Source organism: Salmo salar, chromosome ssa14 (assembly GCF_905237065.1).
Source record: "Salmo salar chromosome ssa14, Ssal_v3.1, whole genome shotgun sequence".
Lineage (NCBI taxonomy): Eukaryota > Metazoa > Chordata > Actinopteri > Salmoniformes > Salmonidae > Salmo > Salmo salar.
The window spans coordinates 12,096,912-12,116,099 of NC_059455.1; the positions used below are offsets into that span (position 1 = coordinate 12,096,912).

Here is a 19,188-nt window from a genome sequence, read left to right on the forward strand (position 1 = left end):
GGTGGATATCTCAGGAGGACAGGAGACAGCGGCTCACCTGATAGAGAGGGATAAAAGACCCAATGACGGGAGAGAGCTGGACAGCTGGTCCAGGAGAAACTGACTGAGTGCCCAGAGCTAATACCTTGGGGCCTGACTGAGCTAGTGACTTGGGGCCTGACTGGGCTACAGACTGTGAGCTAGGGGATGTTGGGCCTATCAGGACAGAAAACTCTGAGCTTTCTGGGATAGGAAATGGTGGGCCTAGCATAGCAGGAAACTGTGAAACCACTGGGTGATCAAGGAAATCAGGGAACTGAGAGCCATGATGCTCTGGACCTACTGGGGCTATAGGAGCTATAGACTGAGTATGTAGTAGGGCAGAGGATGAGGTGTCTCCTACGACAGGACACTGAACACCATGGATAGTAGGGTACCCCACTGGGACATCAAGAGGGTCTCTCGTGGCAAGATCTAGAGGGTCTCGAGGAAAGAGGGATTCTGGACACTGGAGTTAGCAGGGTACTAGCATGAGTGGCCAGCAGAGACCCCCAAGGTGGTGACAGGCAAGTCCCACAGGCAGGGGCTGACAGAGTCGGGCCAGCCTGAGCTGTCCATGTGGAGGTAGGCACACACCACTGGACGGTGGCAAGCTGGACTTGGAAGGTAAGATGAGGTCAATCCCACCAGGCAGGGTCAATATGTCGGCTGGAGTAGGTGAACTGTGGTAGCTCCTCCATCCCTGGAAGGGCTGTAGAACCACTGTGATGACTCCACAGCGGGTGTCAGCTGGAGAAAAGTGGTAAGGTGCTCCCCCAGGGTAAGCTCTGGTAGCTCCTCGGGCCCTGGCGAAGGCTGAGGCTCCATGGCAGGAGCGGGTGTTGTAGGCCCCACTACTAACTTGAGCTCCATGGTCGAAGCAGGCTGGATCAGCATGGATGCGGTTGGCTGGAGCACAGTCGTGGGGTGCTGCCCCAGGGTGAGCTCTGGTAGCTCCTCTGGCCCTGGAGAAGGCTCTAGCCACCCTGTGAGGGACTCCACAGCAGAGGTTGGATCCGAGACCGGGGCTGATGGTGACTGATGCTGAAGGTGAAGGCGTCATCGAGGGCTTTTGCTTATGAACGCGCTGATGAGCAACTTTAGGCTGACGAGAGTGGTGTGGAGCTGCAGGCCGGTAAATCTGCAGCAACCCCTTGAAGATGAGCCATAGCAACTGGCAGTGATCGAGAAGGTGCATGAGAAAGGTGACATGAGGACTGGTCAGCCTCCACTTGGTCAGGATGGACATCCCTTTTGGTGACCAATGGTGGTGATCTTCTCCTCGTCGTAGATACAGCCGTCCCTTCCCTGCATCTTCTCACTGACCCTCCGTGGTGTGCTGGTACGAGCCTGTGGCACTGGAGATTCAGTTGGTGGTGGTTTGGCTAGTGTAGTCTTGAGCTGCTCTATCCTATGCACCATCTGTTTGAGCTCCTTCTTGGCCTCAAGTAGCATCAGATCAGAGAGGAGAGCTGTGCTGCGACGGAGGATCTAGAACCGCTCCCTGATAGCATACCACCGATCGTCCCAACGGTCACTGCGTCTAGTGCAGTGGGAGTGGCATGCCGTGTCTTCAGGCTTGTTTGCTTGTCTTCGTTCAGGGAGAGGAGACCGGGATGAGATGGATGGTGACCAATGCCTTGACTCTGCGTAACTCTGAGACATCTTGGGCTGTGGTAGCTTATAATATCCGGCGAGTGAAGGACCATGACAAATACTAAATGGGCTGATCTGGGAGGACCATGTAGAATGGGCACTAGTAGAGAGCTGTTCGGCAACAACAAGTCAGATGTCTTCAGAACAGGCTTATTGCAGATATTGGGCTCAACACACCACACTCTTCTGTAATGATAGCTCACATATAAAGTGAAAGTGTATACAAGTGGTTCTATGGAAAGAGAATAAAATAATAGCCGTAAGTACAGGCTTACAGACAAATACACAGATTGTAGAATTCAAAGGCCCAATTACTGGTAGGCATATAACAACCGAAACATGACTGCAATGTAACTAAGGTCTGCACAGGCTAAATTAGGCTACATGCATACATCATAAGGCTACACACAGTACACGGTAGCATGAAGCTTAATAAAGACTCCAAATGTCCATAAACACGGCTATTAACTTAACCAGAAAGTATGAGCATAGTTTATATGATAGGCTATCCTAAACGAAGCATGTGGTACACAGCATAACGAGCTAGCATGACTGGCTAGCACCTGGGCTAGCTGGTTAGAAATAGCATGAAGTACATGGAAGGAAAATACCTTATAAACATGGTAAATACTCTACTGCCTTAGCAACACCCAACTAAAACCCCAATGACATGTCGGACAGTACTTAAAATAATATGCACCCACTAAAACACAGGTCAAACACAATTAACATAAGGATAAGTCCAGCAAGTCCATTGCTTTCTGACCATGAGAAAATACCTTATAACATTACAAACATGGTAAATATTCTACTGCCTTAGCAACACCCAACTAAAACCCCAAAGACATGTCGGATAGTAATTACAATTAGATGCATGCACTAAAACACAGGTCAAACACAATTAACATAAGGAATAGTCCAGCAAGGCCATTCCATTCTGACCATGATCTCACTCTGAAGACCTGAGCACGGTTCAATGAAGAGGAGGGTTCAGTGAGGTGTATGGGGAATGGTGGACTGTGATTGGCTGATACAAGTGGAGTGACTCGGAGGTACCACTAAGGTGAGAAAATAAGGGGGTGTTGAGCAAGTACAATAAACTACTAGAAAAGGGGTGCTGAAACTGCTAAATCAGCACTGGTCTTTTAACAGTGGTCAATGAACCCTTTCTTTGTGGACTTTGATGTGTGCTTGGGGTTATTGTCTTGCTGGAAGAGGCAACATGTTTTTTTGCAAAAATGTCCTGGTAATTGGTAAAGTTCATGATGCCATTTACCTTAAATGGGGCAACAGGACCAGTGGAAGCTAAATAGCCCCATAACATCCCCACATGATCTTGGCAAGGGGTTGTTCAATGACAGACATGATTTGACATGACTCTTCGCGATCAACTGGTTGGTGACCACTGCTCTAGAAAGTTGAGTGAACTTCAATTGCATGTTTCTCTCTGTGGGCTGATATTTCTGCGTGGCAGTCCCGGAGAGCTGCGTGGCGGTCTCGGGGAGCCGCGTGGCGGTCCCGGGGAGCCGCGTGGTGGTCCCGGGGAGCCGCGGGACGGTCCCGGGGAGCCGCGTGGGGGTTCCGGGGAGCTGCGTGGTGGTCTCGGGGCTGCTGCGTGCGCACACGCGCAAAGTTTACTGGGGTGGTCCACCAGACCACCCCATAATTTTCTAATTGTCCCTAAGCATTTGCTCCAGTTACAAACCTTGCACCTGTTTTTCATCCTCCAACACTATCAGGACTCAGGCTAAGACCCAGATCCAGACACAGGAGGCGGATAGTACGAGTCTCAGAGTTTATAATAGTTCACGAGGCAGGCAAAAGTTAAGTCAAGGCAGGCAAAGGGTAGTAATCCAAATCAGAGTCAAGCAGAGTACAGGACGGCAGGCAGAGTCAGGACAGGCTGAGAAGACTAAGAAAAACAAAAACTAGAGAACAGGAAGCACAGGAACACGCTAGTAGGACAAGACGAACTGGCAACACACAAACAGAAAACGCAGGTATAAATACACAGGGGAAAATGGGGGGAGATAACTGGTGGGGGGTGGAGACAAGCACAAAGACAGGTGAAACAGGTCAAGGTGGGACAGCATACCAACCCCCCCCTCACCCTGGTGTCCTACCTGGGCGCATACCTGGTTAACATTCTTGGACGCCGGGCGGTAGGAGATGGTAAAGTTGAACCGAGTGAATAGCAGGGCCCATCGAGCTTGCCTGGAGTTGAGACGCTTCGCGGTGTGGAGATATTCCAGGTTCTTGTGATCAGTCCACACAATGACTGGATGTTCCGCCCCCTCTAACTAGTGCCTCCACTCCTCCAACGCTATCTTCACCGCGAGAAGTTCTCAATTTCCAACATTATAATTCCTCTCAGTGGCATTAAGACAATGGGAAAAGAAGGCGCAGGGATGCAGCTTTTGGTCCTGGGCAGAACGCTGAGACGTCCGAGTCGTCAACCTCCACCACGAACTGACGGGACAGATCCGGATGGATTAATATGGGAGCTGTAGTGAATCGATGCTTTAGATCCAGGAATGCCCGGTCAGCAGCTGGAGTCCAATGCGAATGGGACCTTGGGAGAGGTGAGTGCTGAAAGGGGGGAAGCCAGGGTGCGGTAAACCGGGATAAAATGGCGATAGAAATGGGCAAGACCCAGGAAGCGTTGCAGCTGCACTCTGGAAGTGGGTTGAGGCCAATCCACCACCGCACTCACCTTGCCAAGATCCATCTGCACATTGCCTGCAGCGATGATGTATCCAAGGAAGGAGATGGTAGAGCGATGGAATTCACATTTTTCTGCTTTAACAAAAAGCTGGTTCTCCAGGAGTTGCTGGAGAACATGTTCTTGAGCTGAGCGGGAAAAGATGAGGATGTCGTCGAGATAGACAAACACAAATCGGTTCAACATGTCGCGGAGAATGTCATTAACCAGGGCCTGGAACACAACAGGAGCGTTGGTCAGTCCGAACGGCATTGTTGTGGAAATTCTTACACAGGGACACTCAAAGTCAATCTTAAATGAAACATCCTTTATTTGTCAGCGAGCTGGAGAGGCTCCAACAAACATAATGCACCATAGTGAATGTCTGTCAGAAGCTCTGCCTGGGCAGTCCCAGCAGTTGTCTTATATACGGCTATACACAGACAAGTTATATTAGCACGATTTAGCATAATTAATTAATCATTACCGTTTTGTTTCATTCATGTGACAGACCAATATTGGTTCATAACATGTAACAGACCAATACCTCACAAGGCTGAGACCTTGACACTGAGATATCTTTTGTTCGTTCTCTGAACACGGTCTGGGCGTACTGCCAAATTGCAGCTACTGATAGTGAGGATTTGTACAGTCTACACACAATACCCCACAATGACAAAGCAAAAACTGGTTTTTAAAACTGTTTGCAAATGTATGAAAAATAAAAAAAACATCAGATTTACATAAGTATTCAGACACTTTACTCAGTACTTTGTTGAAACACCTTGGGCAGTGATTACAACCTCAAGTCTTCTTGGGTATGACGCTACACACCTGTATTTGGGGAGTTTCTCCCATTCTTCTCTGCAAATCCTCTCAAGCTCTGTCAGGTTGGATGGGGAGCATCGCTGCACAGCTTTTTTCAGGTCTCTCCAGAGAGCTTCGAGCAGGTTCAAGTCCGGGCTCTGGCTGGGCCACTCAAGGACATTCAGAGACTTGTCCCAAAGCCACTTCAGCGTTGTCTTGGCTGTGTGCTTATTTTCAATGTCCTGTTGGAAGGTGAACCTTTGCCCCAGTCTGAGGTCCTGAGCGCTCTGGAGCAGGATTTCATCAAGGATCTCTCTGTACTTTGCTCCGTTCATCTTTCCTTCGATCCGGACTAGTCTCCCATTCCCTGCCACTGAAAAACATCCCCATAGCATGATGCTGCCACCCCCATGCTTCACCGTAGGGTTGGTGTCAGGTTTCCTCCAGACTTGACGCTAGGCATTTAGGCCAAAGAGTTCAGTTTGGGTTTCATCAGACCAGAGAATCTTGTTTCTCATGGTCTGAGAGTCCTTTAGGTGCCTCTTGGCAAACTCTATGCGAGCTGTCATGTGCCTTTTACTGAGGAGTTACTTCCGTCTGGCCACTCTACCATAAAGGCCTGATTGGTGGAGTGCTGCAGAGATGGTTGTCCTTCTGGAAGTTTCTCCCATCTCCACAGAGGAACTATGGAGCTCTGTCAGAGTGAACATCGGGTTCTTGGTCACCTCCCTGACCAAGGCCCTTCTCCCTCGATTGCTCAGTTTGGCCAGGCAGCCAGCTCTAGAAAGTCTCTTGGTGGTTCCAAACTTCTTCCATTTAAGGATGATGGAGGCCACTGTGTTCTTGGGACCTTCAATGCTGCAGACATTTTTTGGTACCCTTCCCCACATTTGTGCCAGACACAATCCTATCTCGGATCTCTACGGACAATTCCTTCGACCTCATGACTTGGTTTTTGCACCAAAACGTCCGGTGAATGTGCACATCAATTTACAAAAATACTCATCATAAACGTTGACAAAATATATAAAATTATTTTAAGAATTATAGATAGACTACCCCTGGATGCAACCGCTGTGTCAGATTTTAAAATAGCTTTATGGAGAAAGCACATTTTTCAATATTCTGAGTACATAGCTCAGCCATCACGGTGAGCTATTCAGACACCCGCCAAGTTCGGGGCAACCTAAACTCAGAATTAGTATTAGAAATATTCTCTTACCTTTGCTGATCTTCGTCAGAATGCACTCCCAGGACTGCTACTTCCACAAAAAATGTTGTTTTTGTTCGAAATAATCCATATTTATGTACAAATACCTCCGTTTTGTTCGTGCGTACAGATCACTTATCCAAAGGCATAACGCACGAGCGTGGAACGAGAGACAAAAAGTCAAAATGTTCCATTACCGCAAGCATGTCAAACGCTGTTTAAAATCAATCTTTATGGTATTTTTAACGTAAAATTGCGATAATATTCCAACCGGACAATAGCATATTCATTCAAGAAGAAAAAGAAGGAACGGCGTGCTCGTGTGACCGCGCATATCCAATCCCTTTGTTGCCAGGCAGACCACTCAGTGAATGAGCTGCTATTATCTGCTCAGTGACAGGAGAATGCTCAAACCACTTTCTGAAGGCTGTTGACAGCCAATGGAAGCCTTAGGAAGTGCAACGTCCCCCACAGACACTGTAGCTTCGATAGAGAATCAAAAGAAGAACTACAATTCTCAGACTTTCCACTTCCTGCTTGGAATTTTCTTAGGTTTTTGCCTGCCATATGAGTTCTGTTTTACTCACAGACACCATTCAAACAGTTTTAGAAACTTCAGAGTATTTTCTATCCAAATCTACTAATAATATGCATATTCTAGTTTCTGGGCCAGAGTAGTAATCTGTTTAAATTGGGTACGTTTTTCATCCGGCCGTGAAAATACTGCCCCCTAGCCCAGACAGGTTATAGCAGCTAAGAAACGCATTGCCATTAATTGAATAGGTTGGTTATCCTCACACAATGTCACAATGGATGGCAGAAATGTCAAGTTACGCATCACTAGATTTGATTTCTTACAAGATTTTAAGGGTATACTGTGTGCCTTATATGGAATAGCCTACTGTATACCCTACTGTATGACAAAAGGGGTCTATTGAAAACCTTAGATTGTTTTCGTCGAGCAGTCGCAAATATATATGTATTTCATGGCACACGAGACACCTGTGTGATTTGCGCCTGTCTCATTGGTCTAATCCATTGAAAAGGCTGCGGGGATGCCACGTCTATCTCCAGAATGCGCTCTCTCCCACCATTTCGTGGGTATTCATTGTTTCATAACTTCAATGTGTGCATTGTAACGTCTATCAATTCCCCATTACATACATCATCAGTAGTAGCCTACATTTACCGTTAATTCCCATAATTTGTAATCTGCAATGTTTGTTTTGTTATGGGCATTTTTAATGCATTCAAAATATTATTATTATTATTACAGTCATTTACCGTTCGTTCCCCTTGGACATGTGTTTTGCAGAACTCAAAACCTATGCTACACTTGTGAGAAACACGTTTTTGTTTATTTCATTGCATTTACGAGTTTTGTCAATTTATTCATAATCGTTTGTTTGAAACACTCCAGTCAATGTTGAGTAAGGAAAGCTCACCTGATTACGCATACAGAAGTAGGACTAGCCCGCCTGGCCTGTGCGCAAAATGTTTATTTGATTTGGAGATTAAAAAATTGGCCTATAAATGTGTCCATTTATGGATGTCTGATAGTTTTTCTGATTGTCTTAACTTACCACCACTAATGAGCTGTGGAGCTTCTCAAAGTATTTTTTCTTCACCTCAAACAGCAAGTAAATTGAGAATGACAATAGTTAAAAAATTTGAACAATATTTCCAGCTCTCTCCCTTTGAATAACCACTCAGCATGAAATGGAAAAATGTAATGCTCTGATCCAGTGGAAACCTCATAAAACACCTGATTACTTCTTATCCCTTGCATAAATAGCCTATTTAAAAAATATATTTTACCTTTATTTAACTAGGCAAGTCAGTTAAGAACAAATTCTTATTTTCAATGACGGCCTAGGGGAAGAACGACAGATTTGTACCTTGTCAGCTTGGGATTCGATCTTGCAACCTTTCGGTTACTAGTCCTACAGCTGTGTCTGTCCCAAGCTCTATGTCTGGCTTTATGTAGGTTATTATTACATAGTAGGCAATGGCAATAAAAGTTACTTTAAGATTTGTATAATTTTCATTTAGATTTAGATAGAATGTAGGTTAACCACAGACAATGATTTTGAGATACTGTCACGTCCTGACCAGTATAAGGTTAATTGGTATTGTAGTTTGGTCAGGACGTGGCAGAGGGTATTCGTTTTATGTGGTTCGGGGTGGTGTGTTTTGTTGAAGGGGCATTTGGTTGAAGTATTCCAGGGTTTTTGGGCACTGTTTGGTTTTCAGGTATTCTATGATTTTGTCTAGTATGTCTGTTTCTATGTTTGGTTAATTGGGGTTGGGACTCTCAGTTGAAGGCAGGTGTTGTCTATCTTCCTTTGATTGAGAGTCCCATATATGAGGGTGTGTTTGTGTTTGTTATTTGTTGGTGATTGTTCTGTGTTTAGTCTTGTGCTTTACCAGACTGTTTTTTGTCGATCGTTCGTTCTTTGTTATTTTGGTGTTCATTTTGTATTTATTATAAAGCAAGATGAGCATACACATACCTGCTGCGTTTTGGTCCTTCACCGACGACAACCGTGACAGAATCACCCACCAATTATGGACCAAGCAGCAGAAGAAGGAGCAGAGGGACTTCGAGTTGGACTGGCGGGAGAAGTGGACCTGGGAGGAAGTACTGGACGGGGCCGGACCTTGGCACCAGGCTGGGGATTATCGCCGCCTGCAGTGGGAAATTGAGGCAGCCAAGGCAGAGAGGCGGAGGTACGAGGCCATGGACGCGCTGAGGGTGAAGCACGAGAGGCACCCCCAAGAAATGTTTTTGGGGGGGCACACGGGTAGTTTGGCTAGGCATAGGAAGAGCCGGAAGCCAGCTACCCGTGGTTATATGGAGGAGCGTATGGGGTGGGGAGCGCCATGTTTCGCTGAGGAGCGCACTATCTCACCCATACGCACGCACAGTCCAGTGCGCGTTGTTCCAGCCCCTCGCAGGTGCCGTGCTAGAGCGGGCATCCAGCCTGGTAGGAGGATGCCTGCGCAGCGCATCTGGTCGCCGGTACGCCTCCGAGGACCAGGCTACCCAACTCCCGCTCACGCACGGCTACCATCAGGCCCCTGCACAGCCCAGTCTGCCCTGTACCGGCACCCCGCTCGTACAGGGCTACTAGTTCCATCCAGCCAAGACGGGTTGTGCAGGAGGTAAGATCAAGACCGACTGTGCGCCTCCATAGCCCTGGGTTTCCAGCTCCTGTCTCTCGTGCGGACCCGGAAGTGCGTCAACCCAGTCCGACTCGTCCTGTTCCCGCTCCCGCACTAGCCTTCAAGTGCGTAAACCCAGCCACGCCAGTCAACACGTCACCGGAGCTGCCCGCCAGTCAACAGTCGTCACCAGAGTTGCCCGCCAGTCAACAGTCGTCACCGGAGTTGCCCGCCAGTCAACAGTCGTCACCGGAGCTGCCCGCCAGTCAACAGTCGTCACCGGAGCTGCCCGCCAGTCAACAGTCGTCGCCGGAGTTGCCCGCCAGTCAACAGTCGTCGCCGGAGTTGCCCGCCAGTCAACAGTCGTCACCGGAGCTGCCCGCCAGTCAACAGTCGTCGCCGGAGCTGCCCGCCAGTCAACAGTCGTCGCCGGAGCTGCCCGCCAGTCAACAGTCGTCGCCGGAGCTGCCCGCCAGTCAACAGTCGTCGCCGGAGCTGCCCGCCAGTCAACAGTCGTCGCCGGAGCTGCCCGCCAGTCAACAGTCGTCGCCGGAGCTGCCCGCCAGTCAACAGTCGTCGCCGGAGCTGCCCGCCAGTCAACAGTCGTCGCCGGAGCTGCCCGCCAGTCAACAGTCGTCGCCGGAGCTGCCCGCCAGTCAACAGTCGTCGCCGGAGCTGCCCGCCAGTCAACAGTCGTCGCCGGAGCTGCCCGCCAGTCAACAGTCGTCGCCGGAGCTGCCCGCCAGTCAACAGTCGTCGCCGGAGCTGCCCGCCAGTCAACAGTCGTCGCCGGAGCTGCCCGCCAGTCAACAGTCGTCGTCGGAGCTGCCCGCCAGTCAACAGTCGTCGTCGGAGCGGCCAGACTGCGCTGAACTGCCGGAGCGGCCAGACTGCGCTGAACTGCCGGAGCGGCCAGACTGCGCTGAACTGCCGGAGCGGCCAGACTGCGCTGAACTGCCGCAGTTGCCAGACTGCCCTGAACTGCCGGAGTGGCCAGACTGCGCTGAACTGCCGGAGTTGCCAGACTGCGCTGAACTGCAGCAGTGGCCAGACTGCCCCGACTGTCCCGAGTGGCCAGACTGCCCCGACTGTCCCGAGTTGCCAGACTGCCCCGACTGTCCCGAGTTGCCAGACTGCCCCGACTGTCCCGGAACGGCCTGAGCCGGAGCCACCTCCAGAGATAGGTGGGTTGGGGAGGGGGGTGTAGCACAGTGCCGTCGTTGACGGCAGCCACCCTCCCTTCCCTCCCTTTAGTAAGGGGTAATTTTTCTTTTTGGTGTTGCTTGGGGTTATTTTTGTTAAGGTGCTTCCGGGGTTAGCACCTTTAAGGGCGGGGTACTGTCACGTCCTGACCAGTATAAGGTTAATTGGTATTGTAGTTTGGTCAGGACGTGGCAGAGGGTATTTGTTTTATGTGGTTCGGGGTGGTGTGTTTTGTTGAAGGGGCATTTGGTTTAAGTATTCCGGGGTTTTTGGGCACTGTTTGGTTTTCAGGTATTCTATGATTTTGTCTAGTATGTCTGTTTCTATGTTTGGTTAATTGGGGTTGGGACTCTCAGTTGAAGGCAGGTGTTGTCTATCTGCCTTTGATTGAGAGTCCCATATATGAGGGTGTGTTTGTGTTTGTTATTTGTGGGTGATTGTTCTGTGTTGAGTCTTGTGCCTTACCAGACTGTTTTTTGTCGATCGTTCGTTCTTTGTTATTTTGGTGTTCATTTTGTATTTATTAAAAAGCAAGATGAGCATACACATACCTGCTGCGTTTTGGTCCTTCACCGACGACAACCGTGACAGATACAAAGACTATTTATTATAAATGAAATGAAACTGTTCTACAAAAATGTGCATACGAAAATCATAACGGCACACAGATTGGTATAAATGGAAAGATAGAAATTGGCACTCCAAATAGAAAAGGTTGCCGACCACTGGTGTAGCCTATTAACGGCAACTTCAGGAGAATACCGGCAGAATCTGCGAACGCCAGCAACAACAAAAAGTAAGCAGAAATGCCCACAGTCATACAGCTATGTAAGAGACCATTATTAAATATGTTTAAGTGATTAATAAGACTGAACTAGATCAATGATAATTCAATAATCAATATTGTGTTGCACCTTTAACCATTAGCCTAACAAATTAACAACTCTTACAAATAAAGTACAAAGACCTATGTTTTGATTATCTTTATTAAGACATCGTCTATATCAAATTTCAGCCAGCCAGAGCTGCCTGCACACCTGACCCCCACCAGTCTAGTCAATAACTCAACTCTCTCCCCAACACAACTTCCTTCCCATCTTCACTTTTTTTTTATGTCTCAAGGGAAAGGTTTGGAAATCAAAAGTTTAATAAAAAAAACACACATACACCTCCTACACATTAACATACACAAACAGTCCATCCTCCATATAATTAATATCATAGGCCTAATAGTACTGTAGAGCTCTTTTTACTAACACACAATAGAGCTGGGTCACCCCGTCCTGCCCCTAGGGGTCCACGGCCCTGCAGCGCCACAACCCAACACACCCCACTCAGCTTTACGATCTTAGTGAAACATTCATTATTGGTTTCAGGTGTGTTGGGCCAAGGCCAGAGTGACAACTAACGGTACTGTAGACCCCCCCCTAGGGATTGCCTAAATAGGTATCTCTCCAAACGTGGGCATGTTTTCAGTACAGACTCCTTTTGTCGTACCTTATTCCATATAACGAATCCATACCTTATGAAAGTTGCACAGTATACCCTTAATCTTGTAATAAATCAAATCTAGTGATATTTAATTTAACATTTCTGCCATCCATTGTGACATTGTGGGAGGATAACCAACCTTACAATTAATGGCAATGCATTTCTTAGCCAATATAAATGCTAGGTTACACAGTTTCATCTGATAAGTCTCCAGAATCAACATTTCCAAGCAAAGAAAACCAGGGTGAATCTGTAGACATGCTGAGATAAAAGAACATACTCTTTGCCAGAATTCAGCCAGCCTTCACAAGACCATCACATATGCAAATATGTCCCCTTTTGTGTTTTACACCTCCAGCAGAATAATGACATTTCTGAGTCCATGATAATTCAGTTTAACTGGCATATAGTATGTTATATGGATGGTCTTAAACTGCAGTAATTTATGTCTGAGATTAAATTAACATGACTGGGCATTCTAACATATCTGTATCCATTCATCATCATCGTAGCGTATCCCAGGTCTTCCTCACATTTTTGTTTTACGTGTTCTGTGTCATCTGGAAAAGCCACTATCAACCCTTGATACACTTTGGAAATCAACTTTAGGGGTTTAAAAGACTACCTAAAAATAGTTTAATTCTTTGAAGCGTCTTGCTTGTTCAGTGTTCGCTGCACATAGAGAAGAAAGTGTTATATCTGCAAAAGTTCACCTCTATGCCGTCCCCGGTTGTCCCGAGCTTCCTGACCCTGATGAGACCCGTCACCATCTGATCCTGCTCAGATGAGGCCTTACAAAGAACTTCCTTGGTGTACATTTATACATTATATTATCCACGAATAGGATCAATGGTTCAATAATTGAAAATACCATTGCTCCCAGATGCCAGACTGTAGCCTACCCATCAATTCAAGATGGAACGTTGTATCCATTCACTGGTTGTTATAATATACTGCAAAATTCACCTGAGCTCTGTAGACACCTGTCACCTTCTGATCCTGCTAAGACATGATGAGCATAGTGTTGTGTACTGACTGTCGATCATGACAGTGAAGCCTGTAGAGCTGTTTATACCGTGGCAGTGTGAAAAGTAGGGAATTAGCTAGGGAAACTGACAGATCAACAACGTAACATTGCTATACTGACTCTTCAGCGTAATGTGAGTTTTTATTCAACTTCAGAATATATCGGTCTTCAATCGTTTGGCCGCTGGTTTCATCATTTCATTCAGGTCTAGTGTGATTGAGGCAAAACGAATAGCTAAAGTTAGTGAGATGGCTAGTTTTTATTCTGTCAAACAGAAGTTACTGACTAGATCAGTCAACTAAAGAGTAGCCAGTTTCTGCTCTGCTTTTACAACTCTGAGAAAATGCTCAACACAGACAGCAGCTGCCTCTGTTAATCTCTCCCTTTGCCTTAACACAGCCTTTCCACATGCTCTGTGTTGTCCATGTGGTCCTAAATCCAGCTGGGTGAAACCTGGAAAACAGCCTACCCCGCATGGTCCTAAAGCACACCTTTGCGAGCTTTGTATCACAGCACAATGATAAAACTGGTGGGGACAAAAATGCAATTTCAGAATGTGGGGGAGTCATGTCCCCAGTGAAAGTTGCGCCCCTGCCCCAATGTATGATCTATAAAAGCATAGGTGTGGCTCAGATCACCTGGGCTGTGTTGCTGGGCTGTACACTGAGTAGAAAGACTATGTCTACTGTTGAATAAAGACGAGTTTAAAACAAACGGTTGAACGTTCATTGTAAAGAATATTCACAGACTTACTTTCCAAGGATAGACGTTTGGCACAAATATCATTTTTCTGTGTTGAAGTCATGCAGGGTCCATTATTCAACCTAGAAGTATGATAGTATCAGGCTGTATCACATCCGGCAGTAATTGGGAGTCCCATCGGGCAGCGCACAATTTGCCCAGCGTCGTCCGGGTTTGGCCGGGGTAGGCGGTCAATTTGTTCTTAACTGACTTGCCTAGATGAATAAACGTTCAATGTAAAAAAAAATAATAATAATGTAGGCTACACCTCGTGTGCCTGACGTCACATTATTGACATCAATGGGTGTGTGCGAGCGAACAGCTAGTAGCTTAAATACCAGCAGCAGCGTCAGGAGCGGTTGTAGACACAGCCCAAACCAAACCACACTGTTATGGGAACTGTTTGAGCTTGCTGGTAGGACGAAAACAAAGCCCAGCAACATATGTTCTGTGGTATCGTAGGCTACGCTTTCTTTTATGTTGCTTTTTTTGTGTTCTCTTGTAAAGATACCGCATGGTGTTGAAGGAATGTTTCTTAGATGTTGAAGCTATCAAGCTATTATGTTTCAGTTTTAATTTAAGAATGATGAATTATTCCGTCAATGACAATGGCTCAAACATTTCAGAACTACTCCAACCGCTCTGTGTCACCTACAACCACAGCACTTTCCCACCTCTGCGACTGGAATCCAAATCCCTGGTCACTTCAGCCACTATGTTCGCCGTTGGAGTCCTGGGGAACCTCATTGCCATTGTTGTGTTGTGCATCTCAAAGAAAGAACAGAAGGAGACCACTTTCTATACGCTGGTTGTTGGAATGGCTATCACGGACCTGTTGGGCACCTGTTTCACCAGCCCGGTAGTTATTGCCACCTACATAGTCCAGAGGTGGCCCGGCGGAGAACTACTGTGTGATTTATTCTCCTTCTCTATGCTATTTTTCGGCTCGGCTGGAATGTCCATCCTGTGCGCCATGGCAGTTGAACGATACCTGGCCATAAACTACGCATACTTTTACTCTCAATATATTGACCGGACAATGGCGCGTTTCGCGCTCATGGGCATCTACCTGGCCAACATTGTGTTGTGCATCATGCCCAGCTTTGGGTTCGGGAAGCACATGCGCCACTTTCCAGGCACTTGGTGTTTCTTGGACTGGAGGGCGACGGACCCCCTCGCCGCCCCGTATTCGTTTCTTTACGGTGGGTTCATGTTGCTGTTGATTGCGGTGACAGTTCTGTGCAACTTCGCAGTGTGTCTGTCACTTGTGAGGATGAGCCAGAAGACGCTGATAGTGAGAGCGAAGGTGTCCGCGAAAGGTGGCTCACTGCGCGGGTTCCTGCCCTCTGTCACCAGCCTGTCCGCGGCTGAGATCCAAATGTTCTGGCTGCTAATATTTATGACCATCGTTTTCCTGGTGTGCTCCATTCCTTTAGTGGTAAGTAAAAAGCATCTATGGAAATTTCATTGAAGCTATTGTGCATGCCATGGGTATGTGTTTCAAATATGGACAAAGCTATGCAACACAGACATGCATGAATAGAATATTACTGAACAATTGTTTGCTTTATCCACACATACTATTTTTATATATTCTCTCAATCTGACAGGTGCGCATCTTTGTAAACCAGCTGTATGGTCCTGCCTACATCTGTGCTGGAGTGAAACCGGATTACCGGAGTGATCTGATGGCTATCCGCTTCGCCTCGTTCAACCCCATTCTGGACCCCTGGGTCTATATCCTCTGTCGGAAGAACCTGTTGTTTAAGGGCTGTGAGAGGATGAAGAATACAGTTGGAAAAGTCAAGGCGGGGCCTGGGCCTACTTTAGTCTGTGCTGGCACTGGCAGTCAACATTCACACCTGTCATTTGAATGCACTAACGAGACCAGTTATGTGTCATTATGCACAGCCGACTACAGAAATGAATTCCAGAACCAGGTTACCACCAAAAGTAAATCGTTTACAGACTTTACCATGCGTGAAGCCTGGGACTTTGACATAGCGCGGGATAACTTCCATCCGTTTAGTGTCGACCAAACTGCCGTGCGCAGCTTCCAGGCAGAACTTGCTGTGGTGTCCAAACCGGCCATGATGGCGCCAATGCTCGGGGGCAGTAAGGCGCTTCCGGCAAAGTGCACACCAGCAGGTCTCCATAGCCATGTCAGTAAAGTGGACATAGTCACCTGTACCTTCAGCACACCTAGCTCCTGTCATTCGGAGAAGTGCCTCTGAGCAACTGTAGGACTGTGGTATCCTCTACAAAACATGAATGTTTTCACATTGACTTTAACAGCAAATATCTGAGATGCTGACAGCCAGACAGACACGTGTCATTTTCCCCAGCAAATGAGGCGTTCTACGTGCTGGGGATGTCCTAAGGACTCATTTTTGTTTGCAGGGACCTTGATGTAGCCTTGATGTACCAAATGGACCAATTTGGACATTTTAAGATGCAGTTTTAAAATTTGTAACGCAATTCTATTAGTATCATGGCATATGGGTACAATAGGCACCTACTTGCCTTCACGACAGAATTCTCTTTATACTTTTTTAATTCAATGAATTTAAGAATGTAATTTTTACACATTGGTCCCATTTTATAGGATCTTCTTGATATATTCAGATGTTAGTCTTTGAGTGATCAGACAGCGTTTTGGTACATCAGAAGTACATTAATTTCCAATGTAATACTGCATTTGCCTTGCAGCATTGGGTTGCAGAGGCAGTTGCAATGCATTCTGTGTACTGTGTGGTGCACACATTGGATATATCCAACGTATGCATCAAATTGTATGCATAGACTTGACAGAAATAGTAGCAAAAGGTGTTTGTTGAAATTCTCTTGCACACATATCCAGTAAAAAAGTTTAACTGCAGAATATATTTCCCAGCATTGATGCAATGACACTGTCGGTCTAATTGAAATGTTAATTAAGTAATTGGAAGTGCTGATTCTTTCTGTGCCATCTCAGTGTTGCATGTAGGGAGTAGTAACTGAATGTACCAACATGTCAAACGTTTTTTTGTACTGTTGAATGTTTTTGATGACTTAATAACTGTGAGTGATGATCAACTTTCCTATTTAAATGTGTTTTAAAACGATTGGAAAATTCATTCTGATCTCGTGAAAAAATTGTGTCATTAGTATTGTGCGTTTTTGAATTTTCTGAGAATTAATGCATCTGAACAGTAAAACTTGTTACCTCAAGGATGTTTAACTAAATGCAGTTAATGAGTAGTGAGTGAATGACATAATAAGCATATTACGGAAAGCGCACATATTAAGGTGATCAAACAGAATCAGATCCGACAACAGTTACGAGTCATCGTGACTTGAAGTGACTTGGCATCAAGTTTTGCGATCTAATCTATTATGAAGCACGGGCCATTTTATGTATTTGTTGAGGTCTTATATTTATTGATCTTTTTCTGAAAACAAAAGCAATGAACACTTGTGTTGAGAGATCATCAACCTGATGAGAATTCCTGTGGATTATTGAGGTGAAGACGTGTGATGCCTTCTTGAGATGAATAGTGTGAACTGAACACCTTTCAGGTTGCTGTATTTCTGTATCCAACCTGTAGGGGGCACTATGACACAAGGAAAACTACTCTAACTGAACAGGACTGTCAAATCAAGTCAAAGTTTATTTGTCACGTGCGCCGAATACAACAGGTGTAGGTAGACCTTAAAGTGAAATGCTTACTTATAGGCTCTAATCAATAGTGCGAAAAAAAGGTGTGTGTGTGGGGTGGTAAGTAAAGAAAGAAAACAATAGTAAAAAGACATTTGAAAATAACAGTAGCAAGGCTATATACAGACACCGGTTAGTCAGGCTTATTGAGGTCGTATGTACATGTAGGTATGGTTAAAGTGACTATGCATATATGATGAACAGAGAGTAGCAGTAGCGTAAAAAGAGGGGTTGGCGGGTGGTGGGACACAATGCAGATAGCCCAGTTAGCCAATGTGTGGGAGCACTGGTTGGTCGGGCCATTTGAGGTAGTATGTACATGAATGTATAGTTAAAGTGACTATGCGTATATGATAAACAGAGAGTAGCAGCAGCGTAAAAGAGGGGTTGCCAGGGGTTTCCAGCCAACCTGGAAAAAGTGCTTTAAAAAATGTGTGTTAAAGGCTGTTATCCATGCTAGATCAAACAATGATGGGGTGATACACAAAGTTAGGCATGATGTCACATGAAATGTAGATTTTTAAGGCCATTTTCTTGTGGTCAAAGGTCAAATCTGGTGAAAATAGGCATAAATTGACACACATATCCTGAAATTCACAACAAAAACTGAGGGGATTATCAAACATAAACACTTAGACTATGGAAAGGATGCATTGTGAATTTTTGTTTTAGATTCCGTCTCTCACAGTTGAAGTGTACCTATGATAAAAATTACAGACCTCTACATGCTTTGTAAGTAGGAAAACCTGTGAAATCGGCAGTGTATCAAATACTTGTTCTCCCCACTGTATATAACATAAACATACTGTTGACATATAGGCTGTGCAGGTGTAATGGAATGTTTTGCCTTGTGTGGTAGGTTTTGTGGGTTTTGACACTAACGGTAGTTATTTTTGAGTTTTTACACTATTATGTAACTGTCATAACCAGTCATAAAATAACGCAACATACAGTATGTCACAACAGGTGTAAATATATGTGTCATGACAGTGCTATGACCATATTATGACAGGTTATGACAAGTTATGTCAGCTGTTATGACATTATGATATGGTTATGACTGTCATAACGTGTTATGGTGCTGGGTGTCAAGTAAAGTGTTACTAAATATAAAGAAAAAATAACGGTACTATATATACCATATACGTGGACTCTACGAGGAGTCAAAAGCGTTCCACAGGGATGCTGGCCCATGTTAACTCCAATGCTTCCCACAGTTGTGTCAAATTGTCTGGATATCTTTTGGGTGGTGGACCATTCTTGACACACTCAAACGTGTGCCTGGCACTTGCTACCAAACCCCGTTCAAAGGCACTTCAATCTTTCGTCTTGCCCATTCACCCTCTGAATGATACACATACTGTACACAATCCATGTCTCAATTATCTCAATGATTTAAAATCCTTCTTTAACATGTCTCCTGTTATTCATCAACACTGATTGAAGTGGATTTAACAAGTGACATCAATTAG

The 19,188-nt window shown here is 45.9% G+C and overlaps 1 protein-coding gene across 1 annotated transcript; it reads left to right on the top strand.

Moving 5' to 3' along the window:
- Nucleotides 1-14,404: 14,404 nt before the first annotated feature.
- Nucleotides 14,405-16,543, top strand: LOC106569025 (prostaglandin E2 receptor EP4 subtype-like). Its single transcript, XM_014139954.2, has 2 exons — nucleotides 14,405-15,457; nucleotides 15,630-16,543. The coding sequence occupies exons 1-2, from the start codon at nucleotides 14,534-14,536 to the stop codon at nucleotides 16,251-16,253; spliced, it is 1,548 nt and encodes a 515-aa protein (XP_013995429.2). The 5' UTR covers nucleotides 14,405-14,533; the 3' UTR covers nucleotides 16,254-16,543.
- The last annotated feature ends 2,645 nt before the right edge of the window (nucleotides 16,544-19,188 follow it).

Coding starts and splice junctions, on each gene's coding strand:
- LOC106569025 (XM_014139954.2), top strand. CDS start 14,534: ATGGTGTTGAAGGAATGTTTCTTAGATGTTGAAGCTATCAAGCTATTA. Junction 15,458..15,629: donor TGTGCTCCATTCCTTTAGTG/GTAAGTAAAAAG, acceptor TCAATCTGACAG/GTGCGCATCTTTGTAAACCA.